This window comes from Serinus canaria, chromosome 3, assembly GCF_022539315.1.
Source record: "Serinus canaria isolate serCan28SL12 chromosome 3, serCan2020, whole genome shotgun sequence".
NCBI lineage: Eukaryota > Metazoa > Chordata > Aves > Passeriformes > Fringillidae > Serinus > Serinus canaria.
The window spans coordinates 28420769-28437543 of NC_066316.1; the positions used below are offsets into that span (position 1 = coordinate 28420769).

General features: G+C 41.5%; 1 protein-coding gene across 2 annotated transcripts in view; it reads left to right on the top strand.

Annotated features, from left to right (window-relative positions):
- Positions 1 to 15949, top strand: part of SUPT7L (SPT7 like, STAGA complex subunit gamma) — an 18222-nt gene extending 2273 nt beyond the window's left edge. For both annotated transcript variants that reach the window (XM_050973222.1, XM_030236152.2), the window contains exons 3-5: positions 5801 to 6125; positions 7556 to 7793; positions 10689 to 15949. In XM_050973222.1, coding sequence (XP_050829179.1) covers positions 5801 to 6125; positions 7556 to 7793; positions 10689 to 10951 — 826 coding nt within the window. In that variant the 3' untranslated portion in view covers positions 10952 to 15949. The remainder of the gene's footprint in view (positions 1 to 5800; positions 6126 to 7555; positions 7794 to 10688) is intronic.
- Positions 15950 to 16775: the final 826 nt, after the last annotated feature.

A 16775-nucleotide genomic window follows, 5' to 3' on the forward strand; every position in this document is an offset into this window, starting at 1 on the left:
GTAATTAGCAGAGGGCAGAGATTGAAGGGAAATAGGGTTTTGTGAGAGTAGTCAGTGCCTGTGACTCCTGCACCGTGGCCCTGTGGTTTGTAGAACTGAGAAGTGTTGTGTTCTGTCCTCCTCAGTGGCTTCAGCTAGAAGTTCAGTTTTCTATGGCTCTGCCCATGTTTTGAGGGCTGCTTTGCCTTTTTGTTGTTCTTTCCGAGTTTTTGGGGTCCGGGTAAAGAAATGTTATTTAGTGGTCAGCCACGTGGGGGAGTGTAAGGACTGTGTTGTGGAAAGTGGAGAGACAGTTCTGGAATGAAATGTTTTGTGCCTGACAGAGTGGATTTATAATGAGCTGCAGTGTATTCTAGAATTTAATTGTGTGCTTGCTAACCCAAACACATATATGCTTTTCCAGTGGGAAGGCTTTGAGTTGTTGTTGCATGTTTGTTCCTAACTGTTTTGAGACACATGAATTAAGAACAGCAACTGTTTTATAGGTGCTGTTCTAGTAGCAGAAATGAAGTTCTGTGATTTGCTGATGCTTCTGAGTGTGTAAAATCAAATTAAAGAAAGAATATTCTTCCCCCTAATAAAACATGGCACTGCTTAATTCTGTGCTGCCTTCTGAAGTACAGTTGTCAGAATTACAGTATTTGGATGAATCCATATTTTAATTCAGTTTTTTTGGTCAGTAGCCTGGGTCTGAGAAATAGTGTAGGTACATTTAGATATGAGAAGGAAGGAAGATAAGAATAGTCAGCCTGAATCAGATGACAGGTTTAGTTAATGTAGGCCTGTCCTCTTCTCTTTCCCTGTTACTCATTTTCATTCTTTGACACACTGTCCCCTTGTCTTTCATTTTGTTATCTCCTGAATTGGTTATGGTTTTGCTCTGCTCCATATGTAACCCCTACCTCCTTCTATGATGAGGAAGAGGCAGAACTTAATTTATGGCCTTTTTGAGTTGGTTTGGTGTTATCAATCCCCCAAAGTCTGTACTAACAATGGTTTTATAATCACTACATGGTTTCTTTCCTACAGTTTTACGGACTGTTTATAAATATGTTAAAAAAAATTTAAAAAATGATAAAAAATATGTTGATTCTGGCACAGACCCCCCCCCAGGGAGGACCTGGGATCCATAGTGATCTCTGATCTACTTGTTTGTTGATAGATTTGGGGGACTCTGGTTGGTTTGTGAAGCAGGTTTTACAGTTAAAAAGAAGCTCTCTGGGTTCTTTCTGAGCATAACATATTTATTTGTATGTCCTCTAGTTCTTTGAATTTCCCTGATGCACCAAAATATATCCATGCTTCCCAGCCTGCAGTTTTCCACATCTCTTCTGAAAGTATTAAAGGAAAACATTTTCACAGTTTCTGTCTTCTGGTCCTTGTGGGCCAAGGCAGTTTAAAGCAAGAGGAGACTCACCACAGCTATTCAGCTATTTCATACTTGCATTCCTTTAATATTCTTGGATGAAGTACCATCTGATCCTGGTGATGTTACAGTTTTTGGAATGCACAATAAGGGATTAACATTTGGTTTTGCTTGGTGTAGAAATAGAGAAGAAGCATAAAGTGTAATTGATGAAGAATGAGTAAGGGACTGTGGACTTGAAACTGCCATTTTGACAGGAGACTCTTACCATATAACAGCTGCTAGCTTTTCCATCTTCTCTGCTCAGTTTCCTCAGATTAGCATGCATCCATCTTCAAAAGAAGCCTGGCCTACTCATGTGCCTCTTCTTGTGTGTGCATGGTTGGGTTCTTAACAGATTTCTCAGTCATTTGGTCATTTGCATTCCTGGCCACGTTGGCTTGCCTTGAAAGGTAATCTGTAAACAAAATTGGGAGCTTGCAATGGGAAGACAGCTCTTGCCAGAAGGATTTGGAGTGAAGAAATGTCTGTACAGAAATAGAGGACTACATGTCAGTGGGATAGCAGTTTTAATGTAGGGAAGCATTTGGAGCAGTGGTAATTAAAGTGGGCAGGAGACACTTCCCCTGATGAGCTAAGTGCTTTGGCTAAGTCCATTTCTAAGCTGACTGGTCTGGGTTATGCCACTGAGACCCAACTTATTTTTACCATTATCTGTTGAGCATTTTTTGTTCATACCTGTGCAGCCTTCTGTAGACATAGCAGAGGTATTTAAAAAGAGACTTACCCAGGATGAGGTGTAAAAATTCTCTTACCTGAAAGTAAACAACTTTCTGGTTTGAGTTAGTATGCTGTGTTCTTTGATGCTCTCTCTGACTAGTGTATCTTGTTTCTACAATGTTCTCCTTTATTTTACTGCTTTGGGAAAATGGCTCTAAAGCAGCCTTGTTGCAGCTCATTTGGTAGAAATTCAACTTCACAGCATAATGTTTCATCAAATTGTCCTGTTCATAGGAAAAGCAGTCCCTCCCTCCATCTGCTGCTGGCTTATGCTCACCTAGGAGGGAGCAGGACCCTTCAATCCAGTCCTGCAGTTGATTGTGCTTCAGCTGCTGATCCTTGTGCTGACTTAGCCTGTCCCCTGAAGACAGTTCCATGAGAAAGGAGCCAGGAGCTCCCCTTCCCTCAAAGAAAAACTGCTCACAGGAGAGGAGCTTGGAGGAACGGATGGTGCTGCCTTTGGGTGCAGCGTTTTGGAGGAACGGGTGGGCTGGCTCAATGTCATTTAACTGACTGACACAGAAAGTGGGCCTTTTGTGAGTTCTGAAAACTGACTAAATTAGAAAATAAGTCTGTTTGGTATAAATGGACACTATTTCATGTCTTCTGTTGAAAAGTTGTGCGTGTTTTTGGTAGTGGTAGGAGAAAGCTGGCCTTTGGGTCTAATGAATTTGTAGCTTGACAGGTAGATTTCTGTCTGAAACATCATCTAGTATTGGTGACCCATATATAACATATATAGCACTGTTACAAATACTAAATTGGAGAGTGGCAAGTTGGCCAGTATTTGTGATACATTTCATACTATATATTCTGCAGAGAAAATTACCTCCTTGTCACAGGCCTAATTCCCTGCCCTGCTAATCTCTGGTGACAAAACTGCAGGGATTAAAGCATTTGTGTTTACTTGTAGATATATATGACTGAGCCTTTCAGGAAAAGAACTCAGTGCTGCAGAGTGGCATTTTGAATAATGATGATATCTGGATGGGTGCATTTTTGGTGCTGAGTATCTGGATGAAATCTGACACAAAGGCTCTTTAGCTATGATCATCATGGAAAAGAAGAAGTTTGCGTGTCCTTTTTTGGGAAGGCTTGACATTAGATAACTACTTTTCAACATAAATGTGTCTAAATGACTGTTTTTGTTCATGTGCATTCTTATCAGAGGGCACCCGGAAGTTAAAGGAGATGAAGAAAAATAATTTTCGTTGTTGGTTTCTAATAACATCTACAACAACATTTCAATTTTTGCTCTCTTCTGGCTTTTAATAATATTTCGCTGTTGTTTATTATGAGAAACAGGAAAACAAGAGAAGAAAACATAAGATAAAGAAAACCAAATTGATTATTTGCCTTACCAAGAGCAAGAGATAGAGATTTGGATTTGAGTACAGTACCTGAAATGTCTTTCCTCTCTGGCTTTAATTGATTAGATTTCAAATTGATTATATGCCTTCCAGCATAGTGACCTACACCTAGCTGTATTTTAATGCTCACAATTCGTTTCTTTTCCTCTAGGAGTTTAGGAGACACAATATTCTCTGCTACTTCTGTGCAGTAATATGCATTACTGAATGGTTGTTTTACTCTACTTTGCAAAAGGCTAAGTATCCTGCTTGGGATTGCCAAAATCTGTGCAATTTAAGTTTATCTACAGCGTTTTTAGTGAATGTCTCTGTACTAATAGTGGCCTGGCATTCAGTTTTGGTAGCATAAGGTTGTCTCCATGCTGGCTGCTGGACAGCTGGGTATGTCCTTTGTATTAAAAAAGAGGTTCTTTTTTATAGACATGAATTTTAAGATTGTTTTCTGGTTGATTTTCTTTGATGGTTGTTTATTTCTGTTGTAAACTCTTGGTCCTGGTGTTGTGTGAGACATATGTGAGGCTGTTTGTGAACTTAAGAATTCTGCTGCTGAGGTGGAGGGAGGAGTGAGGGAGATGCAAAAATAGTATGGGTGACACTTTTTATAAAGAAACTGATGATCTTTTAATTAATCTTGTCAGGGTGCCTGCTGTCTGCTTTGCAAAGTAGTTACATAATTGAGTAGAAATTGGGATGCTAATCATTTTCCATCAGTTAATAGCTGGGATGAATCCATGACCTGAGAGTCTCATATTGTTCTTAATATCTACTTAAAAATGTGATCATATGTCACTCTTAATATAGCGTGATTCCCCCTTTATTTGAATAATCAGAAAGTGTTGTGCTGGCGTTCTTAAAAATGAATAATTTTCATCCTAATAGTTCTAAGTTTCACCTTCCTTTTCACTCTTCACTTTTTTACTGCTGTGTTTAAGTGGTTTTACTGCTGTGTTTTCTGTGTGTTAGCTCTGAGGATCAGGGGAAGCTGAGGCTCTGTGGTCCAGCTTCTCAGTGAGACTGAAGGGTTCCTCATGAATTGTTGGAGAGTAGTGAGAACTTTATCAAGCCATCAATATGTCTGTGTGCTGTTAAATCAGGTCCTTCTACTGGAAAGAGTGTGTGGCGGTGCAGGTGATCTAGGCTAGCAGTGGGGAGAATCTCCAGTGTGATGTGGAAGATGTTGGGAGAAAATGATCAGAAACAAATGGAGAGTGAAATTGTTAGCTCAGTTCTGCCCCTGGTGCTGGATGGAGTGTAAAAAAGTGTATGAGTATCACATTTAGCAGTAATGGAATTTGATTTTTTGACATCGGCATTTGAAGTCCATGTTACTGATATGGGCAAATAGATTACATGCCCTTAATTGCAAGTTGAGAAATCTGGTAGATATGTGTTTCTCCATCAGATACTTTGCCTAACTCCTCTGGGGAATATCTATGTGTTAACTCCTCTTGATGAAAAATTTGGTTGGGTGACTATAAGCGAATGATGTTTGAAGTGCTCAAGTCAGTTGATCTCCATCTCATCCATCCTGTGTAGTCACTCCTTCCTGTTTAGCAGCAGAGGAAGGAAGTCTTAAACCCAAGACCAGGGAATGGTGCTTTATGGCCAAGCTTCTGCAGGCCACCTCCCAGGGCCTGGTGTTCACATCTTAGGTTGCATATGGGGATACTTCTTTCAGTGTCATGCTTAGTGGCTACTGGAAACGAGAGCAGAGAAACAGTCTTTTCAGCTACGGTGTACCTCTGTGAAATGTATATGTATCCCATTTCTTGCTTTTTTATGTGTGTCTTTCGCTTTAGAAATTCCAATCTTGTCTATCCCAGAAGCCTTTGTATCTGACTATCAGGCCTGTGACATCAGAGATAATATGGAAGAGCAATGTAATTAACTGAGAGGGGAAATTGTTTGCATTTATGTTATTTAAAATGCCTTTTTTTGTTTGTGTTAAGGACCAATTTAATTCACCCATTTATTTCTCTAGGAGAAAAGCTCTTGGGTGGGAAGGGAGATGCTTAAGGGTTCAGAATTGCATCCCACATTCATGAATCACCCAAAGAATCTTGTGGCATTAAATGGGAGAATGAAACTTGGAAGTGCTGATTTGGAGGGAGGAGAAGAAGGAAAAACAGATAAATACTTATTAGGTGGTGTTCATATATAACAGAAGCTGCGGAGAACCCTAAACCCCCTTTGTACATCACCTTATTATTGACAGTACCTCTTTAACTGATCCAGTCCTTCAGATTTTTGAAAGTGTGTGATTTTTGTCTTTTCTGTTTTTCAGGGGAAAAGGGGAGCCAGTGACAGAGCTGAGTTGGTCTTCCTGCCGGCAGCTTCTGTACCAGTCGATGGCCACCATCCTGGCGCACACGGGCTTTGAGTGCGCCAACGAGAGCGTCCTGGAGACCCTGACAGACATCGCCCACGAGTACTGCCTCAAGTTCACCAAGCTGCTGCGCTTTGCCGTGGATCGGGAGGCTCGGCTCGGCCACACCCCTTTCCCTGACGTCATGGAGCAGGTCTTCCACGAGGTGGGCATTGGCAGCGTGCTCTCGCTGCAGAAATTCTGGCAGCACCGCATCAAGGACTATCACAGCTACATGCTTCAGGTGAGGAGAGCATTAGGCACAAGAGAGGTACCCCCAGTACAGTTGCTTGTTCCTGAGCCTTACTGAGGGGAAATCTGACTGCAAAACCTGCTGGGTGTGGAGAGGAGTCGTCAAGGGAAAGAGAACAGGAACTTTATGACTGAAAGACAGAGCTTCTTGTTTGTCTTCGTAGTGAGACTAAGGATGCTCTACTGATGGCTTGCCCGAATTTAGAAAGAGTCCCCCAGCTCTTGAATTACCCAGTCAGAATTATCAAGTAGAGTTAAAATCAGAAGTGACCGAGGAACTGAATTTTTTCCTTTAGCAGGATATTTGGCTGGTTAACATTTTGGAAAACATGTAAGCAGAGATCAATTTCTAGGCTGTAGAGTGGTTTGTGTTCACTTAAACAAGGAGTGACTTCCTTAAGCTTTAGGAGTGTAGGGTAGTATTTTGCTGATGTGAGTTGTCTCAGAGGTGCTACTTTCTTGTATAAAAATAACATCCCAAAGAGTTGTCTTTGTTAGAAACATTCCTCCTCAAAATACCGGTTCTGTTCTTTTTTGTTAAAATGGTTTTGTTGTCCTTTTGGAATCTGGGTTTTCTGCATAGTTCTTCTGCTGCAGTTCACTCTCACCCTGGAACTGACCATTGTCTTAACAATCATTGTTCTTTATGCAGGACTGAGGTCCACAGTAGCCCCTTTATTTGGAAGTATATCTCAAAGGGGGAAATAGGCTTTGCTGTTCTTTTTCTTCCTCACTTCTGCTGTTGAAAGTCATGCAGTTTTCCTGAGCACGAGTCACTGGCTGTTGGTTTTTAGTTGTATAAACAAATATTTGTTAGAAGCAGATGAAATCTGAAATGTTTAAATGTAATTGTTTACTGTTGTTAAGTTTCTGGAAGTGCAGGGTGGTTCTAAATCTGATTCCTGTATTTGTTTAACTTCTCTAACTGGAGAAAACTTCTGTGTTTTTTGCTGTGAATCTGGCAGAATATACTCAGGCTTTGCCCACTTCAGACCTTCGACTACAGGGCTGTCGAAGGTCTGAAGTTCTTGGTTTTACATGCTGGGGTGAGTTTGTTACTGGAGGATGGGAACAGTCTTACTGGTAAAACCAAAGAGTAAGACTGAGACATTTTGCTTTTGTTTCATGCACTCTTTAAATTTCTGAGCCTCATCATCTCTGTTTACAAAATAACAGTGCTCATATTTATCGGTCAGATGTTAGTGGGTTAAACCTCTTATTAAAGTTCCTTGTTACAGCACAGAAGGTGCACTTAAAGGGAAAAAACATCTCTTGTGTAGCTGGTAAGTTGTTTACTTGTTCATTCAGGTCAGATGTTAATAATGTTCAGGGAACAGAGTGCACTGCAATGTAATTGCTATCAGAGCCTCTGAAGTCACTCTCACCTTTCTGGCCTCTTTTTCACCTGCTGATCTTTGACAGGTTAGCAAGCAGCTCTCTGAAGAATATGAGAAGATTGTCAACCCTGAAAAGGCAGCAGAAGACACAAAACCTGTGAAAATTAAGGAGGAACCTGTTAGTGATATTTCTTTCCCCATAAGTGAAGAGCTGGAAGGAGATCTGGCTTCTGGTGACCAGTCTTTGCCTGTTGGAGTTCTTGGAGGTCAAAGTGAGCGCTTCTCTGCCAATTTGGAAGTAGAAGCTTCCCCACAGACTTCAGGTAGGGGTTTCTTGCTTCTCCTGGAAACAGTCTTTCAGCAGTTCCTTGTGATCTTGTTTCCCCTGGTTAGGTTTGGATTTGTGTCCAGAGATTCATGTTCCTCTGGCCCATCCATGGTTGAAAGCCATGTTCCTTACATAGTTTAGGCACTGAATGAATTCTGGAAATATGAATGGTACGTGGTGATGTCCTCCATATTCAGAAATTGCCCTGGTAAAGACAGTCACTGTTTTATGAAAGCTTATCAGTGACTTATGTGAAATGGGCTCCTGGGAATCCCTCCTAGTGTCTGTACCCCAAAGCCTGCTGTACTTGGCTGAGGCCATGGAAAATGAAATGGTGAGTGAATTAGTGGGGTTGTGGAGACTACTCTTATCCTCAAAGTGCCATCCCTTGGTGACATTGAAGCACACTGGTGGCAAGCATGGGAGAATCTGCTATGGCCATGTCTGCTCTATATCAGCATAGAGGTTTCATTATCTTCACTCTTTGGTGAAGCTGAACATCCTGGAATGAAAAAGAGGCAGTTTTGATTTTGCATAGAACCACCTGAACTCTGGAACTCCCTGCAATAATAACTATTTCACTTAAAGATCTGGTTAGAAAACAATGAAGCTTATCTTCTATTAACCCTAAGCTAAGTAGCATGTATAGTGAGGTTCGAGTATACCTCTAAGTCCATTAGTGTTTTTGCATTGTTGTGAGTTTTCAAAAACATAAATCAATCTAATGTTTTTCTGAAAGCTCGTACTGTTTTCCATGACACCTCTGAAATGTAAACTGTTTGCAGTATTGTTGGAGAAGGAGCAGCAAATTCCTCTGGCCCATCCAGGGTTGCAAGTGATTCAAGTGAAAGGCTTTGTATTAGCATCTACCACTTGAGACCAAGAGGTTAGCATGCTAGCTGTATATTAAATGCCTCTTGCTTCTCTAATACAGAATTGATGTTTTCTAATTAAGAGTACAAGTGCTCTGTTCCTTCCTGAAAATCCCTCTTCACTTCACAAGAGCCTTTGGAGATCTCATATGTGAGAAGTTCCAGTCTAGACCTGGGCAGGTTGGAGAGTTGTAATATCCTAAGGAGCAAGAAAAAGCTGCTGCAATTAGACCATTGCCATCTCGAAATGCAGGTGTGAAGCCTGCAGGGAGGGCAGTGAGACTTCAGTGTCTGAGGGCAAAACTCTCATTACAGGTTTCCATGTTCTTCCTATGTTTTTGTGGATGTCTGACATTGCCGTTGTGAGCTGGCTTACTTTCATTGCAGTTGGAAAAATGGAGGCAAAATTGTTCCTTGTTCCTCTGCCTCTCAGGATAACGTGAAGATTAGCTTATTTCTGAAGTACTTTGAAGTTAAAGTACTTTGAAGATGAAACATCCTTTGTTGATGCTTAAGTGCTTTTAGTCATTAGTGACACTCTTAGTGACAGGTGACAGAGCTGAAAGGAAGAAGGTTGAGCGATGAAGAGCAACTGATGAAGGAAAGACACAGTTTAGTTTAGTGAACACCTTTGGTTGTTATGTAGACTGGAGCTGTAACTCTGGAACAGCATTTTAATGATGTGTTCATTGTTGTTGAGAGACATGCATTTACTTATGATTGACATAGGAAGGAATTCCATTAAGGCAACTTAGCTAATTTAAGCTGTGTTATCAAAAAGGTTTCATGAACCTTGGTTTTGGTGAAGCTAATCTGGAAAAGATTCCCGACTGCTTCATAAAGGAGAATTCATGGTAGAGACACATGTTGGAGCATTTGTTCTCTTTGTAATTTCTACTAATTGTTACTACTATACTGATAACAGGGAATGGTCATAGGTTTGGCTCAGTACAAGAGCTTTGGTTGTGCTTTCAAACTGTAGCCATGCTCGTTGAGACATGAAGTTTGGAAAGCTTATTAAAATGGTTTCTTATTTTGTTTGTTGTTTTTGTAGTGGGTCTTTTGTTGGTTTTTTTTTTTTTTTGATTGGTCAGGCTTTTTGTTTTGGTATTTTTTTAATTTTCTACATGAGCTTAACCCCACACAAGAGAGAGAAGATTTCACAGTTTATTCAGTTCTGGTCTGTTTATGCCTATCTCAGCAAGGAGACCAGTTAGTGTGTTTTTAATAGGATTTTTGTCTCACTTTAAACTTAAACAGATATAATGCAATCTGTAATTACTTCTCTTGGGGAGAAAACATTTGCTGTTATCAAGGAATATGGTTTGGTAATCTTGTGCAGAAAATCCTCAATCAGTGCTCAGATTGCACACTAGTCCAAAAATGTTTTTTAAAAAAGTGAGCCTGGAAGGAGCTATTTCCCAGCAGGGCATCTGTGAGGTTGAGCCAAAAGGATATCTGTCTGTTCTGCTGAAGGAAGGGATGAGACCTGTGGGTGCTGAGTAGAAGGAGGCAGGCAGGCAGGTGACTGCAGCTTTGATGTCCCTGCATTTCAGTGCTGAAAGTGGTATTTGGCACTGTTCATCCACCTGCTTACTTCACCTCCCCTGCAAAAGCCCAGCATGTCTGACAATTGCAAGGACCTCATAACGACTTCTGGACTGCCTCAAAGTCCTATTTATGCAGGGTCTAGTCCATGTGCTGTTGGTGTACTCATTGTTGGGACACTCCTTCTGGAGAGTGGAGTTTCTCATGGAGAAAATCACCTGGAGGCTAATAGTGGAAGGATACCATCATATTTTTTCAGTGGTAATTGCTGGACTATTAAATAAGTCAACAGATTTTTTTTTTTATTGATCACAGTGCTTGGGTGTGTATTGTTTGTTTTCCCCCAGCATAGTTAACCTGTGGCTTTGCTTTTGCTCCATCTTTACCTTTACTGCTGTCCCTTATATCTGTGTGCTGTTTGTGATTTATCTTTTGACTCAGTTACTACTGTTTGCTTTTTTCTTCTCTAGGGCCTGAGGTGAATGCTTCCCCACTGTGGAACTTGTCACAGGTGAAAATGGAGCCACAGGAAAATGAGGAGGCTAATGTACATGGCCACGGGGTTCTAGGCAGTGATGTCTTTGAGGAACCAATGTCAGGCATGAGTGAAGCTGGGATGCCACAAAGCCCCAATGGCTCTGAGAGCAGCTATGGTTCTCATTCTGCTGACAGCCTGATGGGATCCTCACCTGTCTTCAACCAGCGCTGCAAGAAAAAGATGAAGAAGATGTGAAAAGGAACAGTCTTTTTATTCAGTGCTGATGGTGTGCAACAGACACTTGAAAGGAAGGAACTGGTAGAGTACTGTGATGATTCCAGCACAGGGCTGGCCCTGGTGTCTGAGGGACCTGCACAAAATGACTATGAGAGGTTTGATGTGTAGCTCCCCTCTCTGCTGGCTTCTGTACTCCATCCTAATTGATGAGACTGAAGATCACCCTTTACATTTGATGGTGGCATGGTTTGCTTTGGCAGATTCATGAGGAACATGCCCGTGAAAAGTAGTTGTGAGGAGATTTTCTAAGTTACAGGACCATTGAATACTTTGGTTTAAAGGGATCTTGTGGCATTTCTAGTGCAGCCTCCTGTTCAGATCTCAGCCAGTTAGAGCAGGTTGCTAAGGACTTTGTCCATTTGAGTTTTGAGTAGCTACAAGGATGGTGATGCCAAATCTCTCTGGGCAACATTTTCCCATATTTGGCAACTATGACAGTGAGAAAAACAATATATTTGCATCTAGTTGGAATTTCCCATATTCCAGCTTGTGTTCACTGCCTCTTGTTCTGTTATTGTCCATCTCTGAGAAGAGGCTGACTGCCTTCTCTAACCCAGTTATTAAGGGATTATATACAATGAGATCTCTTTTTAGCCTTTTCTCTTCTTAAATGTGGAGAAACCATGTTGCCTGAGCTCTCCTTACTTGTCCTGTGCTCCAGCTCCCAAAGCAGCTCTGTGACCTTCCACTGAAATTGCTGCAGTGCCCTTGTAAGGGGGAGCACAAAACTGAATGACATCTTCCAAACACTATCTCACAATCGCTGAGTAAAGAGGAACAATAATTTCCCTCAGAGTGCTGGCTGCCTGCTTGCTGACTGTTGTGGGCAGCAGGAGAGGTCCTAAGTCAGGGTATTTAAGTTGGAGAGCCGTCTCTGATGATGATCATGGTGATGTAGATGCACTGATGATGATGATGATGGTGATGTAGATGCACTGTAAGACCACCCTACAGCAAAGATGGTGTAGGGTGGTCTCACAGTGCCATTAGCCAGCTCCTTCAGTGCCTTCACATTTAGCCTGTTGGTTTCAATGGGCCTAAGTTCTCACTAACTCAGTCTTCCTCTGCTGTAGGCAATGCTTTATTCCTGTATGCTGCTAGAAGGCTCAAGGACCTGGCAGGCCTTAAAGCAGAACTTACAGTGAAAACAGGTGAAAAAGATGTTGTGTACATGAGCCTGAAAGTACAAAAGCATCCTTCGTTTCCATATTGTTTGCATTGTTGAACAGTAAACCATATTTTATTTAACCTTCCTTTTGCTTCTAGTGTACTTAAAGAAGCCCTTCTTCTTACCAGTATGAACTCCAGCTGAGCTTTGGCTTTCCTAATTTTCTCTGCATCCTCTGGCTGTGTTTCTGTATCTCTGCTGGCCAGCCCATCATCACTTTCACTTCTGTGTACCTTTCTGTTGGTGTTTGAGATCGGTCAGGAGTTCCTCGGTCATCTGTGCTGGCCTTCTGTCACACCTGCTATAATTTCTGTTTGTCAGAAAGGACTGATTTTTTACTTTGAGAAGGCTGTCTTTGAAGATAAAGGAGCGCACTTAGGTTCCTTTGGGTGGCCAGGACAGAATTTCCCTTGTGAAGTTCTGCTGAGACATTCCTTAAATAAAACAAAATATGTTGACCTAAAGGTACAGGACTCTATCTTGTACACATTTCTCAGGATTTTAAATGCCACAGTTCTATGTCTACTGCAGCCAATACATTCACATTCTCCACCAATTCTTCCAGCAGAGCTTACTCCCTAGTTGATTACTTGATCATCTGTTCAGGGAAGTTGATGTGGTTTTCTGGAGAGAATGAAACAGCTTTTACTAATAGTGTGAGCCTGTACTGGCAATGCAGACTTTTCCTTTGCTGTCATTGGATTGAGTGCAGCAACTTCAGGCTGGCTGAGCTTTCATATTCAAGGTTGTTATCTTGACAGCTTAGTCTGAAACAGAATCTATTTTGCTGCTTGCTTTTATGGCTCAGCTGACTGATGGAATTTTTTTTGTTCTTCACAATCCTCAGTTGATCAACTTGGTCTTTAACTTGATTCAGTGTGTCTCTCTCTCAAAAGAGCTAGAATGAACATGAATCAAGAATGAACAGCCACTTAAACTGGCTTTATACCTGTAACCCCTTGGGATGGTTGAGGGAAATTTACCAAACCTACCATTTATCTTTACAATTGCAGGTTTATCTTTTGAAAGAATGAGCTTCAGGCATAGTATTTTTGTTTCTGTATAACATGCCTGGCCTTAATTCTTTTTTCCTAACTGTATTTCTCTTCCACTTTATAGAAGTGGAATCCAAACAGAAAATGTCTCAATGTCTAATAAAAATGTGTGACCATAGGCTTTTATGGACAATGGAGTTAAAATTGTCCATCAGAGTTTTAAAGGTCTCTCCTGGGGGGTAAAGTCTCACTATTTTAAGCCTAGTCAGTAGTAGAAGAGCATACCAGGAAATCTTTATTTTGATTCCCCCTGAGTCACCATTAGCCAAGCTGCAGTGTCCCTGTTTTCTCAGCTGTAAAAAAGAATAGTAATATTTGCCTTTTAGAAGCGTGTTTGAGATTTAGTTACTCTGCAAGAAAAAGGCACAGTAATCATTCAGAGAGTTTTGTGAGAGCTGCAAGTTTTTATTCCACTTCAGTTGGACTGTTGCTGGCTGGAGAATGCTTAGATGGTCACTGAAATGTTCTATATGACCCAGATTTTAAGCAAAACTGCTGATCACAAAGACCAGCACAACTCTGCTGTTCAGCTGTCCAGGGACAAGGAAAGCATTTGGGGTGGTACCTTCTCACTCAGCTTTAGATGTCTGCATCTAAAATTGTTCCTTTGGACCACACTTGCAGATGAATAGAAATAATCATTCTTAGGTCACTGTCCTTTTGGTCTTGAGGTAGAAGTATAAAGCAGGTTGAATGAATGGCATTTTTAGAAAGGTCTGTTTTTACTTTGTGTGCCCATGAAGTGGGTTCAGCTTGACTACCTCAACTGAAGACATCCACACTGTCAGTGTATGAGTTAAGTGATGTGACTTAAGCCTTTCCTGGATGGGAATCAGAGACTTCCTCCTGCTGGGCCAGTACTTTTTCTTTTCTGCATTTACTAGAGCTCACAGTTCAAATGGTAGTACAGGGCTAAGAGCAGGCTGCCCATCTCAGCTAAAACAGCAGATCCAGCATTCCCCACAACACACAGAATGTGCCAGGATGGGGCCTTGAGGCTCAGCCTAATTTGTCCCTTGTGTCTTTGACATTGTGAGAACACCTGTCATTGGGCCTTTCTCTGTAGGTGCTTTGCAAACTGGTTCTTGTAGTAGTGTTCCTGCAGCCAGGGTACTTATGCAAAGTCCATTGCACTATTTTGGGAGCCAAATGACAGAGTGACTGCTGCCAGCATCGCTTGCTCATTTGCAAGATTTCAAGTGGGCTAAAAATGAAAATCTAGTGTTCTCTAGGGCCTTGGTTAAACCTCATAAGTGTTATTCTTAAGTGCTTTCTCTGTACTGTTCATGTGCAGATGTTCTGTCTTAACTTTTTTTTGTGGGTTTTTTTTTTTTTTATTTCACATTCCTTTTCCACACCCATTTCACCCTGTAACAAGCACTCTTCAACAAGCCAAGCCTGAGTGCTTCAAGTGTGTTTAAATGCAGTGCATATTCACTGTCTTTTGAGTCAACTGTGTTGTTGCAGTGTAAGGGAGAAGTGCTGTTGATTCTCTTTGGGATGGATGTTTATGCAGAGGTGAGAAATCCATCTTATACACTTAGAAATGCAGGCAGAGTAATAGCTGTACCTCCTGTTCCCCCACTGTGCCAAGGGTTGCAGCTGACTTTTGTGTGCTTGATGTTTCCTTTTATGCACGTGAAAGTTTTACCTTCTGGGTGAGGCTTTCACCTCTGAACATTTATGGTTCTTATATTTACAGTGGTGTTCATCATGCATGAAACAGTGAAATTTAAAAACTAGCTCACAAAGTCAGACACAGACTATATGCCCTTTTGATGAATCAAATAAGATTTTGCTAGGTGTTAATGCAGCCTTGGGCAGCTAGTGAGGTGTGTTCACTGACCGTGTTATCCCCAAATTTCAAACTACAGTGAGATTTTGCAGTGGGTTGGAATGAAGCTCTGCTCTCGCAGTTGCTGTTTCTTGCTGATGGCTGGTGAAGCACTCAGCTGACCCACCTGCTTCAACAGTCTGCATTTTTTACAGTTCTTTCATCTTTCTTCCTTTCTTTCCAAAAATGGGTGGATGAAAAATGGGAACAGTGAGTGTTGACCATGTCCATATCCAGTAGCATTGATGTCTTACAGTGATTTATTTTGCCAGGACTGAAATTGGTAGGAACTTTGATATCAATTTGGAGAGCAAGATCTGTAAATTACTTGGCTTTTGAAGTGTTTTGCATAGGAATCATACAGGATTGTAGTTGAGAGAGTGCTGTGTATCATATTCCTTTTCCCCTCTAGCGATACCTTTTTATTCCTTTTGAAGAGTTTTGCCTGGTATCCAGTAAAGTTCGCTGTATAAATGGCAGTGTAACAACTTATGTGTACAGCTTTATGTCAGACTACACTACCTAGTGATTTAATTCCAAGGCCATCCATGATAATTTGAATATGCATAATGCTGTGCAGAAAAAGAGATGTTTCCTGCATAGAAATGTACAATTTAAAAAGAAAACAGGAAAACAAGATTAGGTAGGGTAGGTGAGGCCAATCTGATTATATGCTCAGTTCTGAGACTAATGCACATGTTATGTGTGAAGGATGTTTTACTTAAAATGTTTTTGTACATGCATGTGAAAGAAATACGTAACTTTGCTTTGTGTTTATATGGAACAAGATTACTTAGGAATATTTCAGGGTTGGGTTTTTTTCCCTTGCTCTCCTGGAGAGAGTTGCTTTGTAATTTCTAAGAAAATAAATAAAACTGTTCAGAAATAAAAATTCAAAAGGTGTTGTGTGTGTTTTTTGGTTTGTTTTGGAGAATGATGCTGTGAACACAAAAGCCAGTCTTAGGGTTCTGTTTACCTTTATGTGGGATCTGGAGGAGACATTTTGCAGGCCTGAGTAAGGTACTGGGATGATGTATCACAGCCAGGAAGACAAGAAATGTTATTCAAGGACATGGCCACGGAAAATGGAAGTCTTATTTTGCACAGGTGCCAGTGCTAGTGAGCCCCTGAAGTGATATTAGAACCACAGTGCTACTATTGGTATTCTTCCAGCATAAGCAAGTGCTGTTTCTGGGGCAACTACTTATATATACTTCTACTACTTATATTAACAGACTACCTAGGAGCCCTGCTCCAAGCCGTGTGCTTTGCTCTTTTATGTGCCAGTCTACTTATTTTACATTCTGCTTTTTCTTTTTTTTAGAATTGGGGAAGTGCTTTAGACTGCACTGAATGAAGCACAGTGTGCTTTCCCCTCTGTTCTGTCATGGTAGGGGCTGAGGAAGGAGGTTTGAAGCTTGCTAGCCCTGCTAAGCAATTGCAAATAGCACAGCCAATTCAAGGACATTGGCCGGTGCCGCTTGCCAGGAGGGAGGGAATAGTGCTTGCTTCCCATCACGCTTGTGCTTCAGCGCTGGCTCTTCCGAGCCTGCACAGCTGAATGATGTCCCGGTCCCAGCCCGGGGCTGCCGGAACCTGGAGGCAGAGGACAGCAATCCCCCCTTCCCATTGCCCCCCACCAGGTCAAAGCCTGAGCCCTCGGATCGCTCTGCTCCAGCAGCCTGGGGTGCCGGTGCGGCAGCCTCGGGAGCAGCCGGGAGCCCG